At 42.8% G+C, this 27353-nt stretch overlaps 1 protein-coding gene across 1 annotated transcript; it reads right to left on the bottom strand.

The window, feature by feature from the left end:
• Positions 1–418: 418 nt before the first annotated feature.
• LOC120027291 (ephrin-A1-like) lies at positions 419–26738 on the bottom strand. The gene is made up of 5 exons (XM_038972210.1): positions 26458–26738; positions 3032–3327; positions 2412–2477; positions 2168–2260; positions 419–1826 (listed from the first exon to the last, which is right to left on the bottom strand). The coding sequence occupies exons 1-5, from the start codon at positions 26553–26555 to the stop codon at positions 1702–1704; spliced, it is 678 nt and encodes a 225-aa protein (XP_038828138.1). The 5' UTR covers positions 26556–26738; the 3' UTR covers positions 419–1701.
• Between the last annotated feature and the right edge of the window lie 615 nt (positions 26739–27353).

Below are 27353 nucleotides of genomic sequence, written 5' to 3'. Positions count from 1 at the left end.
AGAGAAAGCATTTCCACCGCTCCAATTGTGGAGAGCTTTACACCACTCTAGCCAACGTTTGGCATTGCACATGGTGGTCTTAGGCTTGTGTGCGGCTGCTCAGCCATGGAAAACCCATTTCATGAAGCTCCCGACGAACAGTTATTGTGCCGACGTTGCTTCTAGAGGCAGTTTGGAACCCGGTAGTGAGTGTTGCAACAGCGGTTCTGTTCTGTGAGCTTGCCACTACCACTTCGCAGCTGAGCTGTTGTTGCTCCTAGATGTTTCCACTTCCCAATAACAGCATTTATGACCGTGGCAGCTCTAGCAGGGCAGAAATTTTACAAACAGACTTGTTGGGAAGGTGGCATTCTATGACGGTGCCACGTTGAAAGTCACTGAGCTCTTCAGTAAGGCCATTCTACTGCCAATGTTTGTCTATAGAGATTGCATGACTGTGTGCCCGATTTTATAAACCTCTCAGCAACTGGTGTGGCTGAAATCGCCAAATCCACATACTTTTGTACATCTAGTGTATTACCAACCAAATTACAACTGTTTTTGAATAAAAACATTTTTACTTGGTTGACTTTTTAGTGTCAGAGGTAGAGAACAGTGCAACACTGCTCTGGCAAGCACTGTGATGAGCATAGTTCAGTCTGGGTTATTTTGTTTGTCAGTTTAAACGGTACGGGTGCATGATCTGATATACAGAAGGTCTGCCTTACACTGCAACATACAATGTACTGTATCCGTGTTTGCTTTTGGCAGTTTTAACATTTTTGTTTGACCTCTAGCTCTCCCTCGCACACGTTCTCTCTCACTGAAACACTTATTCTAACTCTTCCCCCCTCAGAGAGAGCTCACTTACCAACAGTTAGCATAGCATTTGTTAAACATATGGTATATCTTTCAACTGCAAACTTTTACAAATGATTTTTCACAGAATGTACACAATACCTTTCCACGTAGTGTCTACTATGTCATGGATCTGTATTGTGATGTCAGTCAGTCTGTCTGTTGTTGTGCTGTATGGTTAGTGCTGTGAAAGCACATGGTCGAGTCTGCACAGGAACATTAATAGTTAGCTAACACGTCCCCTGCTTTTGTCGATGCTACATTAAGAACCACTTGGACATTTAGTGCCACTCAATTACAGTACAATAACAATACCACAAACAGAACACAATAGTCAAGGTTGGAATAGAATAGTTACACACTGAAGAGATGATCACTGTATTCTTTGGCTCAAAAGCTTAGAGATGATGTTTCACTAAATGCAGTTTTATCAAAATATCAAATCCAAAATAGTTGTCCATATAAGAAAGTCCTTTAGCTTTTGTCTTCAGTGATTGTTCTTCGTCCATTTATGTTCCTCTTCAAAATTTTCTTACGCACTTTTCCAAAATGAATTAAGTTTTTTTTTTTTCTTACGCACTTTTCCAAAATGAATTAAGTTTTTTTTGGGGAGGAGAAGAGCAAAAGCACTAACATTAAAGAGAACAAAATCTCTCCAGGAAATACTGGCACCTTGAGAAAGCTCAGTGCCTTCCCACAAAACTCCAACCAAATTCTCACTCAGCACACTTAGTGCATGTGTCCATCCGTACTTACGAGATTAAAAATGTCCCTCTCCCAGTGACCAGCACTTGGGCTTTGAGAACTGTCTTTTGTGTCTGTGGTTCCCCACAGACCAACTTCAAGTCTATGAGATTTGTAGTCTCACTGTAACAACAGTAATAATAAGACGGGGACAATCAATGACAGGATGGAGAAGGACGCCTTTGACACCGATGAATTTGTCCGCACACTTTTCTGGACCTCTGGCAGGATTACCACTGGGTCATCTGTATGGTGAAAATATAGAATATATATATTAGTCCATGTTAACTCATCCTTAATCTTAACTTCAAGGGCCGGTTTCCCGGAAACAGATTAATCCTAGTCCGGGATTAAAAAGCATCATCAATGAAGAATCTCCATTGAAATATACAATGCATTTGGAAAGTATTCAGACTCCTTGACTTTTTCCACATTTTGTTACGTTACAGCCTTATTCAAAAATGTATTAAATTGTTTTTTCCCCTCATCACGTCTTTCATACCGGCCCTAAACGTTCAGTCCTAGGATCAAGTACAACTGGCCCATTGAGAATACAACTGACCCAATGGTTTGTTCATTAACATACCTGCAGGCAGTCTGTTGGAGGGGTTGTGTGCTCCACCCCCAGCTCCAGGTACAGCTGCAGCTCCTCCAGTTGCAACCCTGGCCTCTTGAGAACCTGGATGAGGAAAATAACAATCAATTCCTCTGCCATACTGCAGCCTGGAGCTAAAATCATTATCAGACAAAGGTTACATTCCAAATGGCACCCTATTCCCTATATAGTGCACTACTTTTGACCACACAACCACTAGGGCAGTGAAACTTACCATCAGTAGCTACGACGTCTACCCTGAGCCTGAGGCACTCCTGTCCGTGGTGGTGCAGAGGTTTGGCTGGAGAGGGGAAGGAACAAAGACGAGCGTTAATTACAGAAAAACAAATGCACTTATCCTCCTGTGTCACCTTAATCCACCTCCACAGACACAGACGCACGCACACACGACCTGCAGCCATCTGTGAACAGGCGGAGGGTGTCCCGTCCTGTCGCTCATCTAATTACAACACACTCAGGGTCACAGCATCGCCTCTCTCTGGGTGATTGGGCCACCAGCTATCTACTAGCTACCATGTGAGCGCTAATGCACAACATAGCATGCCAACAACACAACATAGCATGCCAACATTCACTGAATGTTAACATAAGCCTTCAAGGTGGCGACTTGTTTGTCCAGGTGCTTTACCAAGGGTCATACACATCTATATCATCGGCAGTGCTTTTCCCTCACATTTTTCCTGACTTAAAGGGACATTTCACCTCACTCTCATTTTGACATGACTACTTTTGAGGTCTGAAAACATCAAACAAACGGTTTCAGGTTAAGTTCTCTTACAAATTCTCCAGAAATAGTTCATTTACATGGATAAAAAAAAATAGCTAGACACTTACAGATATAGTAGTAGCTCTCTCCCTGGCGGAACTCCTTGCCCAGGGTGAAGGGGGTGAAACGCTGGAACTTCTCGGAGAACTTCTCGGCGGCGTGGGGGGCGAAGGGGTGGCCGCACTCCCAACGCATCTGGTCGTAGGACTGAGGCTTGCAAGCGTCGTAGTCCTCCCGCTCCACCATGTAGAGCACGTAGCGCTCAGCATCCTGCGATGCCACCTCGCCCAGCGGGTAGTGGGGGCACACGATGTCCAGGTAGTCGTTCAGACGCACCTCCACCGCATAGCTGTCCCTTAGGAACCTGAGGATGAAGATCAAAAGGGGTTAGTCGAGTCACAAGTGTCATCGGGATTAATAAGTACGGCGATGATTTCAGAGCGGCAAAAAAAATACAACAATCAAATTTTGAATTATGTATCGGCCGGTGGCGTGTGCCAGGTATTCAACATGGGAAATCATGGAGGAGATGGAGAGGCATGAGCAGCAGGCAGGGAGAAAACACAATAAGTGGGAAAGTGAGTTGGGTGGATGTGTATAAATATGGATGATTGTGGACAGCAGTGCCGACTGTGCTGGGAGCTAGTCCTGAGTGCACATTGATCCCGGCTCCCCCCTGGCACCCAGCAATGTTTACAGAGAAACATTAGCAGTCATTCAGGACACCGGGCCGGGAGATGAGTATCGATACTAAACTGCAGACAGAGCTAGACACCAGACATGCACAGACAAGGGGTGCCTAATCACAAACACACACCACCGCCCGAAAGAGTGAGAGGCATGAATATGAGGAGGCCAGGTCTCTCCTGAGCATTTACCCCTTTCATTAAGGACAAACAGACACACATGTCTGGTCCGTGTCTGTTTCTGTCTCCTGCCACACTCCCCCTCTCATAGTCTGACTGTATCTGCTCCCTATCTGCATGCCTCTCCTCCCTCCAGTCCTCTCCAAGCTTTTTACACCAGCAGTCCTTGGGTGGATTTACATTTGTAAAATATGTCTAGTGAGATCTACAGTATGTCTCTTCAACATCCGATTTGCAACTTCTCTGTTTACACTAGCCTTGACGTGATTTCTGCTTCATGTGTGAGTGCAGCTTTTAGCATACCGTAAATGCCACAGTATGTAGACAAACAAAATAAGGATAGCAATTCAAACTATACAGGAGCTTCTCATCTAAACCATATTGCACATAAGTTTGCACACTTGATTAATGCAATGATACACAAATGTGTGGATATTTTTTAAAGCCATACATTTTCTATGTGGCTAACAGAGCAAAAATGTTGTCTTCTGGTATTAAGGTAACTATTTAGGGGACATGTGGTGTGAGAGAGGGTGTCTTACACTGTTCCACTCAGATGGGGGTATGTGGTGTAGATATCTCTCTTTAAGAGAAAGTAGTTTGAGAGACTTCAATCTACAGTTGAAGAAGTCAGAAGTTTACATACACCTTACCCAAATACATTTAAACTCGGTTTTTCACAATTCCTGACATTTAATCCTAGTAAAATTCCCGGTCTTAGGTCAGTTAGGATCACCACTTTATTTTAAGAATGTGAAATGTCAGAATAATAGTAGAGAGAATGATTTATTTCAGCTTTTATTTCTTTCATCACATTCCCAGTGGGTAAGAAGTTTACATACACTCAATTAGTATTTGGTAGCATTGCCTTTCAAATGTTTAACTTGGGTCAAACATTTCAGGTAGCCATCCACAAGCTTCCCACAATAAGTTCCTCCTGACAGAGCTGGTGTAACCGAGTCAGGTTTCTAGGCCTCCTTGCTCGCACACGCCTTTTCAGTTCTATAGGATTGAGGTCAGGGCTTTGTGATGGCCACTCCAATACCTTGACTTTGTTGTCCTTAAGCCATTTTCCGCAACTTTGGAAGTATGCTTGGGGTCATTGTCCATTTGGAAGACCCATTTGCGACCAAGCTTTAACTTCCTGACTGATGTCTTCAATATATCCACATCATTTTCTTTCCTCATGATGCCATCTATTTTGTGAAGTGCACCAGTTCCTCCTGCAGCAAAGCACCCTCACAACATGATGCTGCCGCCCCCGTGCGTCATGGTTGGGATGGTGTTTTTCAGCTAGCAAGCCTCCCCCTTTTTCCTCCAAACATAACGATGATCATTATGGCCAAACAGTTCTATTTTTGTTTCATCAGACCAGAGGACATTTCTCCAAAAAGTACGATCTTCGTCTCCATGTGCAGTTGCAAACCATAGTCTGGCTTTTTTATGGCGGTGCAATGGCTTCTTCCTTGCTGAGCGGCCTTTCAGGTTATGTCGATATAGGACTCGTTTTACTGTGGATAGATACTTTTGTACCTGTTTCCTCCAGTATCTTCACAAGGTCCTTTGCTGTTGTTCTGGGATTGATTTGCACATTTCGCACCAAAGTACGTTCATCTCTAGGACACAGAACCCGTCTCCTTCCTGAGCGGTATGACGGCTGCGTGGTCCCATGGTGTTTATACTTGTGTATTATTATTTGTACAGATGAACGTGGTACCTTCAGGCGTTTGGAAATTGCTCCCAAGGATGAACCAGACTTGCAATTTTTTTCTGAGGTCTTGGCTGAATTCTTTTGATTTTCCCATGATGTCAAGCAAAGAGGCACCGAGTTTGAAGGTAGGCCTTGAAATACATCCACAGGTACACCAGCAAATTGACTCAAATGATGTCAATTAGCCTACCAGAAGCTTCTAAAGCCACAACATATTTTTCTGGAATTTTCCAAGCTGTTTAAAGGCACAGTCAACTTAGTGTATGTAAACTTCTGACCCGCTGGAATTGTGATAGTGAATTATAAGTGAAATAATCTGTCTGTAAAGAATTACTGGAAAATGTACGTGTCATGCACAAAGTAGATGTCCTAACCGACTTGCCAAAACTATAGTTTGTTAACAAGAATTTTTGTGGAGTGGTTGAAAAACGAGTTTTAAATGACTCCAACCTAAGTGTATGTAAACTTCCGACTTCAACTGTACATCTGTCTCTCTAAACTACACAAGCATCTCTCCTGGACCTTTGTGTCGTCAAAGTAGCATAGTGTAAAGAGGCCCATAGTTCCACCCAGTAAAAAAAAAACTACACTCCCACCACCTCTTTCTCTTTCGCTGTCCTTCTCTACCTTTCTTTCTTCCCCGTCATTCTTTCTCACAGAGATATGCGTTCATCCCCATCCATCACCACACACACCAACCTGGAGGGAGCAGTAGCTAGCTCTAGCCTCTAGCAATACAACCACCACCCCCTCACCCAGTCTTCAGTTACTTAAACTGTGCTTATCCATTACCAACTCATCCTGCCTGAATCGGTCTGCATCACCAGGGTGCCCAGAGTAACGGAGAAGTGGAGTAAACTCACCCAGCGTAAATGTTTTCACAACACGCGCCCCGAATGTGTGTCTTAGGTAGAGTTTTATTGCTTTTGCAATGAATACATGTGCAACTCTGCATTTGGGGGACTCTCACAAAGCCAGCTAGTGTGTGGTGTGTTATATCCACCCCCTATTAAGGCGGCCACATGCTTCCCAACCTAAACAGTTTGGTACAGTTTGTGCATATATTATGCTGACATTTTGTGCCGTTTTTGTTAGTTTTGGAGTTCGGTTAGGGTTTTGTCGGCTGCTCCAGAAATGTTGCTGCTGGCTTGTTCGGCACATGACGCATGGGAAGCCAGAAAGGAACATGCTCTCTTCACCAAAGGATGGGGTATGTTGTTATATTTTCTATTGTAGTCGACGAAGAGTAGTCATGTTTGGCTAACAATAGCTAGCGCTAGCTTCTTGGCTGGCTATTGGCTAGCTAGCCTAGCAGCATACTCATGCATGGAAAGAAAGCCAACCAACTAAACTAAAGATCTTCACAACTTTTGATCAAACAATTCTGGCAGAGAGAGAAAATCATAAGCTTCCCACATTGGTAACACCAAAGTCAAAGTTTGGTAGCAAAGTCTGGTAAAGGGAGAAAAGAGCTGCAGACTCAGTCCTTGACACATCACTGGCAAAGGCATTGCAAATGATTGAAAACATATCTCAAGATCTGGAAAACGTCATGCACAGAGCCACCAGCTTGCCCCAGAGGTAAATAAAATAAAAATTCAGACTTTACTTTGATCCCCTTTTGTGGGGTTTTGTAAAGTTTTTTGACATGCTTAACTAACTATAAGCTAATAGGGCTTCTTATGCATTAAAGTTTGAATTACTGACTCATGTGAACCTGCATTTTCCATTGTTCTCACTCTTACCAGTGCTCTGTCTAACCATGAGGCCACAGCCTGAAATATGTGTGTGTATGAAATGTGTGTGTATGCAACAAATGTATCAGTAGTGTGAAGCTGTACTGTGTGACCGAGACTGTGCTAATCTTAGAGAGACACAGGAGGGGGTGAATCATGAGACTGCTGACTGTGGTGTACAATGGACAATAACAGATAAACTATACACACGAAGAACATATGTGAGGTTCTGAGTTATACTATAACACACGTGATTGAATATTAGCAACTGTATTATATGTGATTGAATACTATAACAAACGTGATTAGCAACTGTATTAAATGTGATTGGATATTGACAAACTGTTGGCCTGGGAGTCTGGGTGTCTGTGTGTGTGTGCTGGAAGTAACAGTTAGCGCCAGATAAGAGTGCTGGGAAGCTGTAGTTAGCCTTGAGCGAGAACAGTGGACATTGTATACAGGTGCAGATATCTCAGACAATGTTATAAAACTGTCTGACCCCAGTCTCTGGGGTGAGGGAGCGTAATCTACACAGCAACAGCGACAGGACACCAGAGAGCGCAAAGAGGCTGGGACCAGCTTATGTGCCAACACCAACGATAGGCTGGGTGAGTCTAAACCACGCCCAGTCTCTACTCTGACAGGCCGGCTCGGAAGCGGGAACTAATCTCTGTCACGAGTATAATATACTATCTTTGTCAGGAACAAATCAGTTCTCTGTCTTATCCTGCATGATGAAACATTGAACCCGTATATACGAAAAATGTATTTGCCATTTATTAACTTTTGAATTAAACAATTATTTTAACCAAGTTCAGGTGTGGTAGTGTTCCTATCTCAGTTGAACTTTCGCAGCCCTAACACTTTCCTCTGTTCTGTGGTCTTTTTTCCCTCCTCTGCTCTCCAGACACTCCTTATTTCCTCCCTCATCCCATCCTCTCCACAGGGTCCTGGCACCTATAGCTGATTTCATGGACGAACTCTCGCCAAAACTCCAGGAGGAATTTGACCACCAGCTGCTTGAGTTTGTGCATGACTTCAAGAAAATGACATGGACCAAATGACCGGGACCCCAATGAAATGAACAACTTGTTCGGTTGTTGTTCAGACATCTCAGGAGTCACACTAGACACTTTCATTTTATTCTATCAACACTTTTTTTGGTTTACATGCCTGTTCATAGCAGACACCGTTGCACTATTTTCCAGAAACATTTATATTCAGAAAGGTGTGCAACTACTCTGACACTTATTTTACTTCATTAGACACTTGTTTACGCGTCTGTTCTCAGCAGACCATTTTGTATTGTGGTTTAATTTCAGAAGCAAGAATAAAAGGTTAATTTGTTTGCTGAAAAAGCTCTGTTTGTATTTCTTCATGTCAATATAACAGAGTTACAGTTCATATGAGGAAATCAGTCAATTGACATAAATTCGTTAGGCCCTAATCTATGGATTTCACGACTGGAAATACAGATATTCATCGGTTGGCCACAGATACCTTTAAAAAAAAAGGTAGTGGCGTGGATCAGAAAACCAGTCAGTATCTGGTGTGACTAACATTTGCCTCATGCAGCGCGACACATCTCCTTCGCATAGATGATCAGGCTGTTGATAGTGGAATGTTGTCCCACTCCTCTTCAATGGCTGTGCGAAGTTGCTGGATATTGGCGGGAACAGTAACATGCCGTCTTACACATCAATCCAGAGCATCCCAAACATGGGTGACACGTCTGGTGAGTATGCAGGCCATGGGAGAAATGGGATATATCCAGCTTCCTGGAATTGTGTACAGATCCTTGCGACATGGGGACATGCATTATCATGCTGAAACATGAGGTGATGGCGGCGAATGAATGGCACGACAATGTCTCATCACGGTATCTCTGTGCATTCAAATTGCCATCAATAAAATGCAATTGTGTTTGTTGTCCGTAGCTTATGCCTGCCCATACCATAACCCCACCGCCACCATGGGGCACTCTGTTCACAATGTTGACATCAGCAAACCGGTCGCCCACACGACACCATACAAGTGGTCTGCGGTTGTGAGGCCGGTTGGACGTACTGCCAAATTCTCTAAAACGACATTGTGGTAGAGAAATTAACATTCAATACTCTGGCAACAGCTCTGGGACATTCCTGGAGTCAGCATGACAATTGCACGCTCCCTCAAAACGTGAGACATCTGTGGTGTTGTGTGACAAAACTGCACATTTTAGAGTGGCCTTTTATTGTCCCCAGCACAAGGTGCACCTCTGTAATGGTCATGTTGTTTAATCAGCTCCTTGATATGCCACACCCGTCAGGTGGATGGATTATCTTGGCAAAGGAGAAATGCTCACTAACAGGGATGTAAACAAATATGTGCACAACATTTGAGAGAAATAAGCTTTTTGTGCTTATGGAATATTTCTGGGATCTTTTATTTCAGCTCATGTAACCAACACTTTACATGTTGTGTTTATATTTTTCATTGCAAATGACTGCACACTGAGACGTCCCAGAATCAGGTTTTATTTTGTTAAAAAGATTAGAACGCTACTGGTTCACAGTGCACAAAGAACAGTGTGTGCACGTCCATCAAGAATCCTCCTTCTTGCAGCCATGATGCCAAATTCAATTTCTGACTCTCCGACAACAAGAGTGGTGGTAGTTCCAGGTACATCCAGGTTTATTGAGATAGAGGTAAGAAGATAAATGTCAGATTATATATACATATATTTGGGAAACAAAAACAAAATGTTTCCAGGAACCATATTCCAAAAGCCTTGATAAATTGGCACTTTCATATAGGAGGTGCATACATGTATGCAGTAACAAGGGAAATTAGAAACAGAAAAAGTGAAATTGATTCCAACTATTATCAACATACCTGGATAAGGGTGCATGAGGTTCTCCTGTAGGGGGAAAGGCGCACATGAAAACGTTGCGGTACCTGGCAGGACAGCTGGCGGTGGTAAATCGAGGGTCTTCTGCAGCAGTTTGGACCCAAAGGAACTCTTGAAACACTTCACCCTAGCTCTTTCGGCCATATGCCCCTACATCCACCATTGTGAACCTGTAGCGGGCATCTTCTCTGTCTCCGTATCTCGCCTATTATATGTGTTGCTAGGCACATCAAATCTAGTAGATCCCGGGGCAATTCGAAAAATGCAATTCTCGCCAGTCAAGTGTCTCTCTATATACACAATTGTATTCTCCTGCGCGTGTATTCCTTGTTTAGGTGTGTCGTCACTTCCTTGTTTGGCTGTAGATGGCTATTACCAGCTCATCCGCCTCTAATGTCCTGGGGTAATACTGCAGCTTTCCTCTTCATTTGTCAAGCGAATATCTTTTCAGGGAGCATGGGATCACACTTGTTCAGTTTGGCTAGTCGAAGTCGAACTGAAGCATGCTGACGCCTTTACACCACACAGCTCTGTGGGAGATGGGTTGCTCCATAGTCCTGGGTTGGGTGTTTGCACATCTGCCAATGAAAACTCCACATTGGAGCCATTTTGGCTCTTGGGTATCTGTTTTTTTTTGTTGAGAATTCCAGCTTCACCCCATGAAAGCAATGAACACAAGAAGTGACATTTTCAATGTGTGACAAGGTCCATATGTGTGAGTAACAATCAAAGTGCACAAGCAGAGAGAGGCCCTTGTCGCTCATTAGATTGTCTTTGTTTGTTACCGGTGGACCCCCTGGTTAAAGGACAGACGCTGTGGCTCCAAACTCCTAGTGCCCACTACCCTTCCCCCACCCCTCCAGCACAACCCCCTCTGCCTCCCCGCTTCATTGCTTTCTCTCAATGCAGATGACCAGATTAACAGCACTGTGGCAAGAGTAGTGTTGAGCCGGTAAAAAGAGCCACCGGTAAAAAGAGCAACTGTTTCTCTCTGTATACTAATTAGGCGAGTCCACATCCATCTAGCTGCATAATAGTAGCATATTAAGCAAAAACAGGGCCAATAATTATTATTCCACTGACTGTGTGCTAGGACAGCTTAGTGCTTATCTACAGTTTGCCTAGCTGCCACACACTGTTTACAAGTCCCACTGTAGAGTGGTCATTTTGCCTGCCACTCACAATTCCAGCTAAATCGGTAATACTACTGAGCAAACATGTTTGTATGCTGCGTTTGACCTAGTATCCTCCTCAAACAGTAACCACACGACCGAGCGCGCACGCATGCACGCATGCACGCAAGCACACTCTCCCCCCCCCCTCCCCGTGATTTAAAAGTTGTTTTTGTGGTATGGTTCCAAACTATTCATCAAAAGGTGGTCGAAGGGCAGTGCAATTAAAAACACAAAAAAGGGTAATAAAGTCACCCTGGAGGGGGGGGTAATTATTCTTCCCACTCAAGGCTGGGAGTGAGGGAGCCATGTGAATGAGAGGGTCAGGGGCCTCTAGCTGCGAATGGCTTTTCCTCTGTGGTAAACTTTGTGTGTGAGAGTATTGCAGTAGCTTCATCAATGCCACTGTTTCATACGGTGGTACTATTCACACCCTCCTCGGATGGAATATCTTACTAACCCAATTGAACAGGGGGCTGAATACACACCCAAGAGGGGCCCCTTTATTAATTGTAAATAGTTTAATTATCCCGGGGGCTTTTGCAGCACGACTGATTAAAGGAACTTCAAAGAATGCCCGATTGAAAAGTCTTTAACAATGTCAAACATTGTCACCATCACTCTGGCAGACTCTAAACAGCTTCTCTCTCTCTTGATTTCAGACTCCATATTGAAAATGGCGCCTGAATTGCTTCTCACTGTGGTTACAGAGCTGATTTATGCCCCCTGTTGTTCCTTGGATGCTCAGTTTTAATGACAGCAACATTTACAGAAATAACTTCAGGGAGGAGTGACTGCATTCTCTGCTTATGGAGGATTTGTGAAACTATGACAGATATGCAACTACGATTGTGTGTGTGTGTGTGTGTGTACGTATGTATTGGGTTTGCTGAGGAATCTGTGTGTGATGATAAGGGGGGATAATGAATGACAACAATAGCAGACAGCCAGCGAACGTCAAGTGGTTGTGTGTCTGTCTGTGTGTGTATTGTGTCTAGTGCAACATAGACTCCAGACTGTTTGAACCTCTCCTCCTCTAGAGTTAATTCTTGATTTATTAGAGCCTCATCAGTGGCAGGAGCCTGATCTATCTACTTTAACCTCTCTGGCCAGCGTTTGGCTTTTTTCCTTCACCTCTACCCCCCTCCCTTCATCTCCCTCTCTCCTCTCTGCACTCTATCGCCCTGTGGAATGTTGGACATCTGAGGGGAGGAGGGGCTCACTCGGGATCAAAGGTCGGACAATCGCAGAGTCAGCACCAGAGGGTCCTTGGACACACACACATACAAGCACACACGGTCAGCAAGTGATGTGCTGCTCCCGTGCATTTAAAAGCCCCGAGATGGATGTTGTGTGGAGAATCACCTGCTTTGAGGTTCAGTTGTCTATTTAAATAGCACATGAGGTTACACCAGCTGACAAGCTCGCAACACCTGACCACTGTGAAGCTCCACAGCAATTACCATCAGTGCCACAGTCTAGAGCCATCACCCATCACTCAAACCTAGAGCAATTACACTAACCTCAGAATCTTTTTTTCTCCCGTCGGGTTATGCCACACTAATACACAGCCTAAGAGGCGACTGGTCGGCGTTACGGCTGAGTGGATCGGAATGCCGCGGGGCGTCTAATCGGCTCGTCCGAGCACGGATTATCGGGTGGAGCAGCGGCTGAACTCGGGTCCATTCAGCTGCACCAGACTCTGCCTAATACAAGGGCTTAGAGCCGACACCGAGGCCCAGAGAGGGAGGGATGGTAGTGGGGGAGAGCGGGGCAGGGTGGGGCCCTGGGTCCATTGTTCCCAAACAGAGAGGGGGTATTACTCTGGACTTTGGGACTTCAAAAAGGACTGAACACAGTGTGTGTGTCCTGTGTGTGTGACTGTGTATGTCCATAGGACCATGGAGGGAAAATGGGAAAGTGAGAGGTGTTAAAAAGGAGAGATGAAAGACATGGGTTACAGAGGTGGCATTTATTTCTGAATTTATCCTCTGGAAAAAGAAAAACAGTTAAGAGATGTTTTTTTTTTTTTTTAATTGAGGAGCGTGAGAGAGGAGAGCCACTCTGAAATATAAGTCTGGCTGTGCGGCTAGTTCACATTTTTCTACACAGCTAAATTCCTCTTTCGTTTCATCTATCCATCCATCCATCTCTGTCAGGTCTCCCCACCCTCTCCCTGTCCATCTTGCATCACTCAATAAGCCCAATAGATCCCCATTTAATTCCGACCTCTCCCCTAGCACTTGTCGAACCAATCAGAGCCGGCCTTGTTGGAATGCCAAATATGTGAGTTTGTGACCCACTGTTTGTAGAGGCTAACACAGTTAATAGAAACAAGAATGGTCCGACTATTAGCCTCTCCCGCTTAACATAATATTCAGAGGCAGGTTCATACTTGGGTTGTGTTGACTTCTGTCATCAATCGCTCTCCTTTCTAGATCTGTTACTTTACCTTTGTCCATTGTTCATTCTGACAGCGCCCTTGGCCAAAGACTTCAACGCCTTCCCTCCCACAAAAGTAACCACAGAATCCACCAGCAACATAATTGCCTTATTTTGGACAACCACAGGGATATGAATATGTGTGCTCTTTCTAAACGGTCTAACACGGTCCCAGAGTCATTTGTACTCCTGTAAGAGCCTGACCAAAAATGTCACCACTGAAATTACATTACTCAAGAGGCAAACATTTTGCAGAATCGATTTCCATAAGATAAACCTTGTTTTTTCTCATCATTATTTCCCCAATCCTCAGAGTATAATAGTCTGTGAGCATTCACCATTGTTTGCCTGCCCGTGGCTTTGAAACTGTACAAGGAGGTTTGGCTGAGACAATCTATTCAATGCAAAGAGGTAATCGATACACATCTTGACCTCCAGGGGGCACCAGTAACTGGAGCTGTGTGTATGTGTGAGACCCATACCGTAGATCAGTGTTACTCACTATTTTTTGTAAGAGGGCCACTTTGGGTTAAGACAATCATTCAGGGGGCCGCACAGATCTTTACATTTGTTGTACTTTTTCTTCCAATATTATCGATTGAGCAAATTCAGAGCAAGAGAGCACATGCAATTGATTTGATGTACAGCACAAATATATACATACACACATTAAATAGGCTACATCACATGTATAAAGACCCATATTAAAGGGTTACCTCAGTAGTTGGATGAGTGAAAATGTCCCGTCTGCTCCTTGACTGAATTCATTCTAAATGCATAGTGTTGTTTCTATCCTTGTGAGGCAATCCAGGTGTGCATGCATTGGGTAGTCTGTTTCTATGTTTCTGTTTCACAATGTTCATTGTTGAAAATGTTGCTTCACATGAACAAGTGCTGATATAAAATGGTCACCTTTTGCACACACGGTTTCAGAAGTGGATACTCTGTGTCTGACACAAGGCTCCAGAAATGGGTAGCACCTGATCTTAGTTCACATTGCAATGAACTGATATCCTTGAATCTTGACTCAAACTCCCTTGGAGCTGGAGATTCACCGTGTTCAGGTGGCATGTGATGTCAGTTGAAAAAGCCAGCTTTAATATCCTCCTTCACAGATTTGAGGGAGGAGAGAGAAATCTTTCCAAAACTCTGTCACGAGACAGCCATTGTGAAATATCGAGTCACCGTATTCTGTCTGGTATTCCTCCAGCAACTCGCGGAATTTCCGGTGATTCAGTGCCCTCGCAATAATAATAATAATACAATAATAATTATTTATAATAATTTTTATTTAACTAGGCAAGTCAGTTAAGAACAAATTCTTATTTACAATGACGGCCTAGGAACAGTGGGTTAACTGCCTTGTTCGGGGGCAGAATGACAGATTTTTACCTTGTCAGTTCGGGGATTAGATCTATCAACCTTTCAGTTACTAGTCCAACGCTCTAACCACTAGGTTACCTGCTGCTCATAATAATGTTCACCACGCTCATAATAATGTTCACCACGCTCATAATAATGTTCACCACGCTCATAATAATGTTCACCACGCTCATAATAATGTTCACCACGCGCACAACTTGCTGCATCACATTCTGTAAGTATTTTGATTTTCCCATGATGTCAAGCAAAGAGGCACTGAGTTTGAAGGTAGGCCTTGAAATACATCCACAGGTACATCTCCAATTGACTCAAATGATGTCAATTAGCCTATCAGAAGCTTCTAAAGCCATGACATCTTTTTCTGGAATTTCCCAAGCTATTTAAAAAGGCACAGTCAACTTAGTGTATGTAAACTTCTGACCTGCTAAAATTGTGACACAGTGAATTATAAGTGAAGTAATCTGTCTGTAAAGAATTACTGGAAAAATTACTTGTGTCATGCACAAAGTAGATGTCCTAACCGACTTGCCAAAACTATAGTTTGTTAACAAGAAATTTGTGGAGTGGTTGAAAAACGAGTTTTAATGACTCCAACATTAGTGTATGTAAACTTCCGACTTCAACTGTGTGTGTGTGTGTGTATATATATATATATATATATATAAAATCAAGTGATTTGGGCCTGCATTAGACACATTGAATTGAAATTGTATCATCATTGTTATGTACTATGAATGGAAAATATGAAAAATCACCGCAGGCGACAAATTAAAGGGCTTTGGCCTGCGGGCCGCGCAATGAGTACCACTGCTGTAGATGGACAATATGCATGCAATCGCTGTGGGAACAAGTTAATAACCAGAGTCCAGCCATTTCAACAGGACAAACACATCAAAACGACCCTTATTTACAGAACAACACACATAATGGCTAATTTTCAGACACAATAATCGACCCCATACACATTCTCATACACACCTTCATTACAAATGCTTGGATATGTGCTAAGACTATGTAGTTGGACAAGTCTGGACACACACAATTCCATGTTTATCATATTCCTACGCCTGTTTACCAGGAAAGTCTTTCATACACAGTATTTGGGGTTGAGAGGTTGTAAAACATTGAGGAGGAGGTGGAGGAAGAGGAAGTCTGGCACGTAGATAAGGAAGAGGCAGAGACGGGGGCAGAAAAACACCCATGGGGTTGATTGAGGTGAAAATGATCAGAAGGAAAATCTTGAGGGAGACAGTGGAACACACACACACATTATCAAACAACCAATCACTATTCATCCAATTACTCTCACTGGCAGGAAATGCATTGTGTTAATTTTGATAAAATGTTCTCAGGATCATTTCATCAACCCCCTTAAGTAATAAGTAGAGGGTTTGGTGATTGCGTGTGCCAGTGTGTGAGAACGGTATTGTTTATTGTGTCGGCAGGATATGCCGTTTCCCGGGAAAAGACTAGGCCAGGAAGCTCACATTCGTAGGGAAACACGCACATACACGCTCTTGTAACACTGCCTCTGAAAACCTTTGGCCTGAATCACTATCTTACTTTACTCAATAAAACTTAGCAACCTTCCTTCTCCCACCCAGACAAACAGGAAGTTGGCTTTGTCATTATGGTCGTCAAGGTAGTTAGTCTGCTTAACTGATGATTGCCAACTATAATACTGTCGCTTGGGTGATATACTGTTTATACAGTAGTATTTCAAAATACTAATGGTATGATTTTCAATACCGTAATTTGTTTGTATGTATACAGTACCAGTCAAAAGTTTGGACACACCGACTCATTCAAGGGTTCTTTATATTGTAGAATAATAGTGAAGACATCAAACCTATGAAATAACACATATGGAATCATGTAGTAACCAAAAAAAGTGTTTAACAAATCAAAATATATTTTAGATTCTTCAAAGTAGCCACCCTTTGCCTTGATGACAGCTTTGCACACTCTTGGTGTTCTCTCAACCAGCATCAGCTGGATTGCTTTTCCAACAGTCTTGAAAGTGTTCCCACATATGCTGAGCACTTGTTGGCTGATATCCTTCACTCTGCGGTCCAACTCATCCCAAACCATCTCAATTGGTTTGAGGTCGGGTGATTGTGGAGGCCAGGTCATCTGATGCAGCACTCAATCACTCTCTCCTTCTTGGTCAAATAGCCCTTACACAGCCTGGAGGTGTGTTGGGTCATTGTCCTGTTGAAAAACAAATGATAGTGGGACTAAGCCCAAACCAGATGGGATGGTGTATCGCTGCAGAATGCTGTGGTAGCCATGCTGGTTAAGTGTGCCTTGAATTCTAAATAAATCACTGACAGTGTCACCAGCAAAGCACCCCCACACCACCTCCTCCATGCTTCACGGTGGAAACCGCACATGCAGAGATCATCCGTTCACCTACTCTGCTTCTCACAAAGACACGGCAGTTGGAACCAAAAATCTCAAATTTGGACTCAGACCAAAAGGACAGATTTCCACCAGTCTACTGTCCATTGGCCCAAGCAAGTCTCTTCTTCTTATTGGTGTATTTTAGTAGTGGTTTCTTTGCAGCAATTCGACCATGAAGGCCTGATTCATGCAGTCTCCTCTGAACAGTTGATGTTGAGATGTGTCTGTTACTTGAACTCTGTGAAGCATTTATTTGGGCTGCAATTTCTGAGGCTGGTAGTAACTCTAATAAACTTAGAGGGGTTTCTCGGGGTTTCCTTTCCTGTGGCGGTCCTCATGAGAGCCAGTTTCATAATAGCGCTCATGGTTTTTGCGACTGCACTTGAAACAAGTTCTTGAAATTTTCCATTGACTGACCTTCATGTCTTAAAGTAATGATGGACTGTCATTTCTCTTTGCTTATTTGAACTGTTCTTGACATAATATGGACTTGGTCTTTTACCAAATAGGGCTATCTCCTGTATACCACCCCTACCTTGTCACAACACAACTGATTGGCTCAAACGCATTGAGGGAAGAAATTCCACAAATGAACTTTTAACAAGGTACACCTGTTAATTGAAATGTATTCCAGTTGACTACCTCATGAAGCTGGTTGAGCTAATGCCAAGAGTGTGCAAAGCTGTCATCAAGGCAAAGGGTGGCTACTTTGAAGAATCTCAAATCTATTTTGATTTGTTTAACAGTTTTTGGTTACTACATGATTACATATGCGTCATTTCATAGTTTTGATGTCTTCACTATTATTCTACAATGTAGAAAATAGTAAAAATAAAGAAAAACCCTGTAATGAGTAGGCGTCCAAACTTTTGACTGGTCCTGTGTGTGTGTGTGTGTGTGTGTGTGTGTTATATATATATATACAGATACACGCACACACACAAAAGTAAGTGGAAACCCCATCAAATTAGTGGATTCAGTAATTTCAGTCTCACCCGTTGCTGACAGGTGTATAAAAAACGAGCACACACCCATGCAATCTCCACAGCTAAACATTGGCAGTAGAATGGCCTTACTGAGGAGCTCACTGACTTTCAACGTGGCACCGTCATAGAATGCCAACTTTCCAACAAGTCTGTTCGTAACATTTCTGCCCTGCTAGAGCTGCCACGGTCAACTGTAAGTGCTGTTATTGGGAAGTGGAAACGTCTAGGAGCACAAGCTCACAGAATGAGACTGCCGATTACTGAAGCGCATAAAAATCATCTGTCCTCGGTTGCATTACTCACTACCGAGTTCCAAACTGCCTCCAGAAGCAACACCAACACAAGAACTGTTTGTCGGGAGCTTCATAAAATGGGTTTCCGTGGCCGCACACAAGCCTAAGATCCCCATGCGCCATCTGGCAGTTTGACAGGGTTTGGCGGATGCCAGGAGAACGCTACCTGCCCGAAAGCATAGTGCCAACTGTAAAGTTTGGTGGAGGAGCCACAATGGTCCGGGGCTTTTTTTTCATGGTTCGGGTATGGCCCCTTAGTTTCAGTGAAGGGAAATCTTAACGCTACAGCATACAATGACATTGTAGACAATCCTGTGCTTCCAACTTTGTGGCAACAGTTTGGTGAAGGTCCTTTCCTGTTTCAACATGACAATGCCCCCGTGCACAAAGCGAGGTCCATACAGAAATGGTTGATCAAGATCGGTGAGGAAGAACTTGACTGGCCTGCACAGAGCCCTGACCTCAACCCCATCAAACACCTTTGGGATGAATTGGAACGCTGATTGTGAGCTAGGCTAATCGCCCAACATCAGTGCCCGACCTCACTAATGCTCGTGGCTGAATGGAAGAACGTTCCTGCAGGAATGTCTAGTGGAAAGCCTTACCAGAAGAGTGGAGGCAGTTATAGCAGAAAAGGGGGGGACCACCTCCACATTAATGCCCATGATGTTGGAGTGAGATGTTCAACGAGCAGGTGTCCACATACTTTTGGTCATGTAGTGTATGTCTTGTGGGGGCTATGGTGGTGTGTGCGTCGCCACTGCTTATAACTATAAGAAATCTAAGATGTGTCAAATAAATTATATTCAGCTCAGGGCTCCACTCCAGCTATGCAAGTGGCTAGATGTCAAGATCAAGCTACTTGGTTACAGCAGAGACATTAAATCCCCTCCTGGATTAAGAGCCTTTGTTGCCTAAATTGCATTGAGTTTATTTTTTATAATAAATTAAAAAAATAGCTCCCCACTCGATAATACCATATACCCCGGTATTGTACAGAAACATTATGATGGTATCAACATCTGGATACCGCCCAACCCTGCGACACACCCCGTCATCCCTTCTCACACGCCAATGATCAATGACCTACAGTTGAAGTCGGAGGTTTACATACACCTTAGCCAAATACATTTAACAGTTTTTCACAATTCTTGACATTTAATCCTAGTAACAATTCCCTGTCTTAGGTCAGTTAGGATCACCACTTTATTTTAAGAATGTGAAATGTCAGAATAATAGTGGAGAGAATGATTTATTTCAGCTTTTATTTCTTTCATCACATTCCCAGTCAGGTCAGAAGTTTACATACACTCAATTAGTATTTGTTAGCATTGCCTTTAAATTATTTAACTTGGGTCAAACGTTTAGGGTAGCCTTCCACAAGCTTCCCATAATAAGATGGGTGAATTTTGGCCCATTCCTCCTGACAGAGCTGAGGCAGGTTTGTAGGCCTCCTTGCTCGCACACACTTTTTCAGTTCTGCCCACACATTTTCTATAGGATTGAGGTCAGGGCTTTGTGATGGCCACTCCAATACCTTGACTTTGTTGTCCTTAAGCCATTTTGCCACAACTTTGGAAGTATGCTTGGGGTCATTGTCCATTTGGAAGACCCATTTGCGACCAAGCTTTAACTTCCTGACTGATGTCTTGAGATGTTGCTTCAATATATCCACATAATTTTCTTTCCTCATGATGCCATCTATTTTGTGAAGTGCACCAGTCTCTCCTGCAGCAAAGCACCCCCACAACATGATGCTGCCACCCCTGTACTTCACGGTTGGGATGGTGTTCTTCGGCTTGCAAGCCTCCCCCTTTTTCCTCCAAACATAACGATGGTCATTATGGCCAAACAGTTCTATTTCTGTTTCATCAAACCAGAGGACATTCCTCCAAAAAGTATGATCTTTGTCCCCATGTGCAGTTGCAAACCTTAGTATGTCTTTTTAATTGCAGTTTTGGAGCAGTGGCTTCTTCCTTGCTGAGCGGCCTTTCAGGTTATGTCAATATAGGACTCGTTTTACTGTGGATATAGATACTTGTGTACCTGTTTCCTCCAGCATCTTCACAAGGGCATTTGCTGTTGTTCTGGGATTTATTTGCTCTTTTCGCACCAAAGTACGTTCATCTCTAGGAGACAGAACGCGTCTCCTTCCTGAGCGGTGTGACGGCTGTGTGGTCCCATGGTGTTTATACTTGCGTACTATTGTTTGTACAGATGAACGTGGTAACTTCAGGTGTTTGGATATTGCTCCCAAGGATGAACCAGACTTGTGGAGGTCAAGCAAAGAGGCACTGAGTTTGAAGGCAGGCCTTGAAATACATCCACAGGTACACCTCCAATTGACTCAAATGATGTCAATTAGCCTATCAGAAGCTTCTAAAGCCACGACATATTTTTCTGGAATTTTCCAAGCTGTTTAAAGGCACAGTCAACTTTGTGTATGTAAACTTCTGACCCACTAGAATTGTGATACAGTGAATTAAAAGTGAAATAATCTGTCTGTAAACAATTGCTGGGAAAATTACTTGTGTCATGCACAAAGTAGATGTCCTAACCCACTTGCCAAAACTATAGTTTGTTAACAAGAAATGTGTGGAGTGGTTGAAAAACGAGTTTTAATGACTCCAACATTAGTGTATGTAAACTTCCGACTTCAACTGTATATAGTTGGTGTGTATTGCCTATTGTAAAAAAGTAAAGTATGTCTTGAGCGGTTGTCTATTAATGTTCTGTATTGTGTCATGTTTCATGTTTTGTGTGGACCCCAGGAAGAGTAACTGCTGCTTTTGCAATAGATAATGGAGAATCTAATAAAATACCAACAAAAAAAATACATTTGAGGCTTAATTCAGATTAATGGTAGTCCGCAATCTCAGCGTGTTTTCTCCGATTCCAATTCACTAGACAGAGATTAGGGAGCAGTTTATGGGATTTGGGGGAGGTAGAGAAACAGAGAATGAGTGGGGGTGGAAGAGTCATTCACAGAAATTACTAGAAAGCAGGTGAAAAAGAAGGGAATAATATGAGATTAGCGAGAAGAGGAAAAACTGCCCTTTTTGCAGAAAATGAGGGAGATACAAATGTAGAAATCCCATCTCACACACCACCTACTTATACCAGAAGACATGGCTATCCAACCCTCTCTCTCTCTACACACACACCTTTGTTATTCTCAATTTTACTCCTTCCAGAGTGGCAGAGCAGAGTTCTCAGACTGGTTCGACCACTTCCACTGCCTCGTGGAAAAAAACACAAGAAGAGAAAAGCATACAGAGTGAGCCAACAACTGAAAGAGGGGTCGAAATTGCTTGAGTTCATTGAAAAACCCATGGTGGCTTGAAGGAGAGGTGGGGAGGGGTTTGCTTGAGGGAAAGTTAAAGCCGGGAGAAAGAGAAAAAGAGGGCAAAGTGCCTAGTGACGAATGGCTATGGGTGCCAAAAACGATTAAAAAAAATCCACACCTCTTACCATTCTTTCCTCCTTCCCCCCTTCAGAAAGGGAGACTAGGAGGTGAGGAAATAATGGACTGAAAAGGGGCAGCATGTAAAGATGAGATAAAAGGTGTAGAGGGAGCAGAGAGAGAACCAGAGACAGGAGGAAGAATGAATCTCTCCGAGGCAGTTCCAAAACCTTGTGAAGAGGAGAGGCCTGAGCGGCAGACAGCATTCAAAGGCCACCGCAGTGACAGAATGACTGACAGACTGATTGAGGCAATGGCACTTCATCACCGTGTGCACTCTGACCCCCAATCAGTCACACCAGTTACTATTCTGTTCTGTGGCACTCTGTGAAGAGAATACCCCCAATTTGTATAGGAAGCACTACAAAAACCTCCAAATTGGCTGAATAATACTTGCAAAAACCACTTATATGGGTGAAACTTACCATAAAAATCACTAATTCGAGGCAAATGCACCGTAAAGGTCAATTCTTTTGATGAAATACACTATAGAGCGATAAGCCTGTTAAGTGAAAATATCGCAACGCTCATTTAGGTTTAAAAAAAAGCTAAGCATTAGCGAAGAAGATTAAACCCCCAAAAAGATAAATGTGCAGCGAGAAAAAGAGATTGTTGGAATTATGTGATAAGAAAAAGGCCATTAAGTTGGAAAAAAATTGTAAATAAAATTAGAAAAAATTCTGAGTAAGTACAGAGTAAGGAAAGCGTTAACATTGAACATGTGGAACTTTCTGCCACGACCAGCTTGAAACAAGGAACCGAGCCAAAACGAGAGAGGAGGCGGTGGAGAGAGGAAGAAACAGGTACAGGGAGGAGGAGGGAGGTTTACTCATGTTCTGTCAGAAAAAATAATGGGTAAAAGAGAGAGAAGGAGCAAGCTGAATGAGTAGGCTACTGTATTACTTTACTTTTGGGTTATGAATGTTAACATCAAATCACGGCAATGCAGTGCAGTGTGCCCGTTGCCCAGCAGTGTGTGAGGGTGGAAGTCTGGGTTAATGTGTGTGTGAGCGAGCAAGTCAGTGATTTAGGAGCTGGTGCTTTAACACACTGCCTCCCCCATGGGACACACCTTTCACACAGACACGTACCTACGGACACACACAGACCGAGCAAAGCATATTGATAGAGCAACTTCTGGGAACCAGTGTGAATAATACAGCCTTTCTTAACCTATGATGCAAGCTTGCAGATTGACACATGTAGGCACACACAGCTCTAAATTAAAGAATGTCATTGGTAGCACTCGTGCTCCCAATTTGAAAAAGTTCAGAGAACCAGATTTAAAAAAAAATATATATATATATATTTTTTTAATTGATTGAAATACAGCCTATATTGGGCCTACGTTGCACCCTAGAAACGAATATGTAACACTGTAAATACATTAGTTTATTATAAAAGCTAAAATGTTGATATGAAAGTTGTGGAATATTAGGATACTACATTGTGTAAAAGCACACATTTCTTATTTAGATGCATTACATTTAAAAGTGTACACTGTCTCTTTAAAAAAAAGTCCGGTTTGTGATGACTGTCATTCATGCATCGCTATGCTCATTGATTTTCTGAAGAAGCTATCACTTTTCCTTTCTTTCTGTGGCCCCAAATGTTTAGATATAGTGGTAAAATTACGAGGTTGTTAGCTAGCCAGCAATGAGGTAACATGGCTGAAAAAGTGTAAACTAATGTTTAACGACGCACAATCAGTTTTAGAACTACCCACAACGTTCCGGTATAGGAAGATAAAAATGTTGCGCTGGTAATATGGGTCAGATCTTTTGACCTGGTTGGTCTAAAAGCAAGCCTTTTTCGTTGTAGTAATGGTACAACCATGACCATCACAAATCTGCACTCGCTTGTTTCTCTAGGGCACTCGGAATCAACGATATAGGGAAGCCTTATCATTACAACGATTGATATCTGGGAGATTTTTTTTTTATAGTCACGCGGTGCTCCTAAAAAAAAAACTCCTGATCGCACAGCAAAATATTTTGTCGCATGCAACGAAATTGGTCGCACTTCAGAGCCCTGGGCGCACACACATCACAACCCAGCCAGAAACAGGTCTCTGTTGGACTGAAACACAGCGGTAGCTCGCTCACAGGCAGCGTCAACCTTGCAGTCAACATGCCCCAAGGCACAAACATAGTACACACCAATGCATAGTAGGGCATCTGTAACTGACACACACACACTGTTGATTCCGTAGGGAAGCGGACAGGGTAAATCGTTACCACCTAACTGATCAAAATGATTCGTCTGTTGTCAAGTAGATTAGCTATAGCTTTCTAATCAAGACCATTGATTGATCTGCCACACAAACTGGGGGAGAGGGCGAGGGCGTCGACCCAAAAAGGACTGATAGAGAGAGCCATGAACAAATCAACAACAGTAGGCTTATCAAGCAATGGGTTTGAGGGGGAAAAACAGATTTAAAGAAAACCAAGAAAAGAAGAGAATAAATGGAGAGAAAAAAACATTTCTCTCCCGAACTCTCCTTTATTTCGTTGAGTGTGGGATTAAGTGCAGCCAGAGGGAGAGATTTAGTGCAAATATCCAGTAAAAATAGCAAGCGTGGGGATTATGCGTTTATTTGCAGAAATGATGATCATTGTTGTCACTGCATCGTAGCATGCTTACATCTGGGACTCGTAAACTTCATTCTCTGAGATTATGACATGGATGTGTTTCTGAGAACAATGACTGCAGTGTCATGGCTTTATGGGAAATCTCTATGATCACAACAAGAAACTTAACTGAGTTTAGTACTGTGTGAATTTGAATATAAATGTATGTGTGTGTCTACAAGACAGGACATGTTAAATAAAGGTAAAAAAATGTGTTTGCATTCAAGTGAGAGTGTATGCCTTGCTGTGATTGATTGGCCGTTTGTCTTGTTTGTTTGTGTGTGATTGAGTGAGTTTGTGCCAGTGTGTGTTAGTGTATGAGTGTGTGTGTGTGTTTTAATCTCACCCTCCCAACTTTTCACCCCAACCCAACCCCCATAACTCTAATTGACCTCCACTTATTCAGTGGGGGCTCCAAACCCCAAACATTTGGGCTCCAATTTCTCCTTCCCAAGCTATCCATCGCACTCCCACAATATGACCTACTAGGCAGGCTTCAAGTTACATCCTCTGTCTCCATCATACACCATTATTCCTCATCTTTCCATCTGAAATATGAACCCTCATATGTCTCCCTGTCCTGTCCCGTCAGCCCATCATATATATCCAGTGATTTAGTGGACAGACAGACACGCGTAATGAAAATGTAAGATGGAGATATCAACGCCATCAGTTGGGATGGGTTTGCAACCGATATTTACTACCACGGTCACGTCTCTGGGTGACTGTTATAAAGCCTTGGGTAAAGATAGGCATACCCATTTAAAAAAAAATGATATCTGTTGATACAAATGGAATGTGCAATTACATTTACTGTTGTGTGGTTGGGTCTTTAAATAGGACATTTTATTATTATTAAATAGTTATTACACAAGCTTAAAAACTCATAGTTGCTAAAGGTGGTGCTAATAATAATGCACCTCCCATTCCATATGTCCTTGAAAGTGGAGTAATTTAGATGGTAGCCTATCAATAAATCAGATTTATGGTATAACAATGTGTAACTACCAACTCACCGAAAGGGTAGACAGACAGATTGTGACACAGATAAATTGACCAGGTTATACAAGGAATTACAGATTAAAAAAAAAAAAGTTTCCCCTCAGGCAGTAGTGAAGCCAGTGAACAAGAAGATACTGTAACTACCTTGCATTATCATGACAACAACAGTGGCCAGCTGCATATTCAGTACTCAGAATGTAAACCAATTAAGGCAGTAGGCGACAACAACATAATCTATTTGAATACCCTAACAGTCACATTCATGTGGTAATTAAAAGGTATAGGCTATTGCATAGTCATTGCTATGCACAGATATAAAGAGGTACTGTAGCATTATTGAGCATTGACTAGTTTGCCGACAATCCTAATCAGCAAATTATGCAAGTCACAATCACAGCTTCTGATACATTGTATTACTTTGTTGCACTTACGAATCTGATTTGCAAACTTTTACAAATGAACAGTAATGAAATAGAATGACAAAAAAACACAAGCGATCACGAATAGTTTAACTTACTTGCTGTTTGTGCTATTCCAATATATGCTGTGCCTTTCTGCAGAAGCAAACCAAGCGCCGAGACTCCCAACGAAGCACAGGCTCCAGACCAAATCCATTATTTGAGTGGAGAGGATGCGTTCAGAGGAAAACCCGCGAGTCTTGCAGTCAAACAACTTTAGGAAAATATCTATGCGTTCGAGTAGGTTATTTACTCAACAAATGTACTTATGCACGCAACAGCTTCAAAACAGAAAGCAAAAATAGGAAGCACTCGGCAAAATAAGACGAGCCTGTTTCAGTCAAGCACAGTCCGTAATGAATGAACAACAATTTGCTTGGTTTCTAGTTTTGTGGAACGCCTACTATCGTTAAACACGCCTCATTGTGAATGAGAACCAATGGGAGGACAAAGCCCCCCCCCCTCTCCCTCCTCCCCATTTTGTTTGTCAGATGCGGGATGCACGCCCTCTGTGGTACAGGAGGAGGAGGGGAATTTCTAAGAAGTATTAGTACCTATTCTATTGTCGATTTCTTTTTCCAGACTTATTCGTAGTAGGATAGATATATCGATGAAGAAATAACACGATTTTCACAGAATCAAACGACCCAATCTGAGGGAAGTAAGTTGTATAATAGCTTTCCACCACAACCTCTTTATAGTGGTCAGTTAATTAACAGACCACCTGACCTTTAGGCTATTTTACTTCCCAAATGGCACCCGATTCCCTACAAAGTGCGCTGGTCAAAAGTAGTGCACTATATAGGGAATAGAGTGCCATTTGGGATGCATATTACATTCTATTCTTGATTCCCGAGTGCCGCAGCGGTCTAAGGCACTGCATCTCAGTGCAAGAGGTGTCACTACAGTCCCTGGTTTGAATCCAGGTTGTATCACATCCGGCCGTGATTTGGAG

This window comes from Salvelinus namaycush, chromosome 32, assembly GCF_016432855.1.
Source record: "Salvelinus namaycush isolate Seneca chromosome 32, SaNama_1.0, whole genome shotgun sequence".
Lineage (NCBI taxonomy): Eukaryota > Metazoa > Chordata > Actinopteri > Salmoniformes > Salmonidae > Salvelinus > Salvelinus namaycush.
Note: the sequence above shows the minus strand (reverse complement) of the source record. Positions and strands in the feature narration are given on the sequence as shown.

Excerpts from the sequence above, each read along its gene's own strand:
- LOC120027291 (XM_038972210.1), bottom strand. The coding sequence starts at position 26,555 with ATGGATTTGGTCTGGAGCCTGTGCTTCGTTGGGAGTCTCGGCGCTTGG. Across the intron at positions 2,478-3,031 it reads AGAGAGCTACTACTATATCT|CCAAACCTCTGCACCACCAC; the intron begins GTAAGTGTCTAG and ends TCCCCTCTCCAG. Across the intron at positions 1,827-2,167 it reads CTCCAACAGACTGCCTGCAG|ATGACCCAGTGGTAATCCTG; the intron begins GTATGTTAATGA and ends TTCACCATACAG.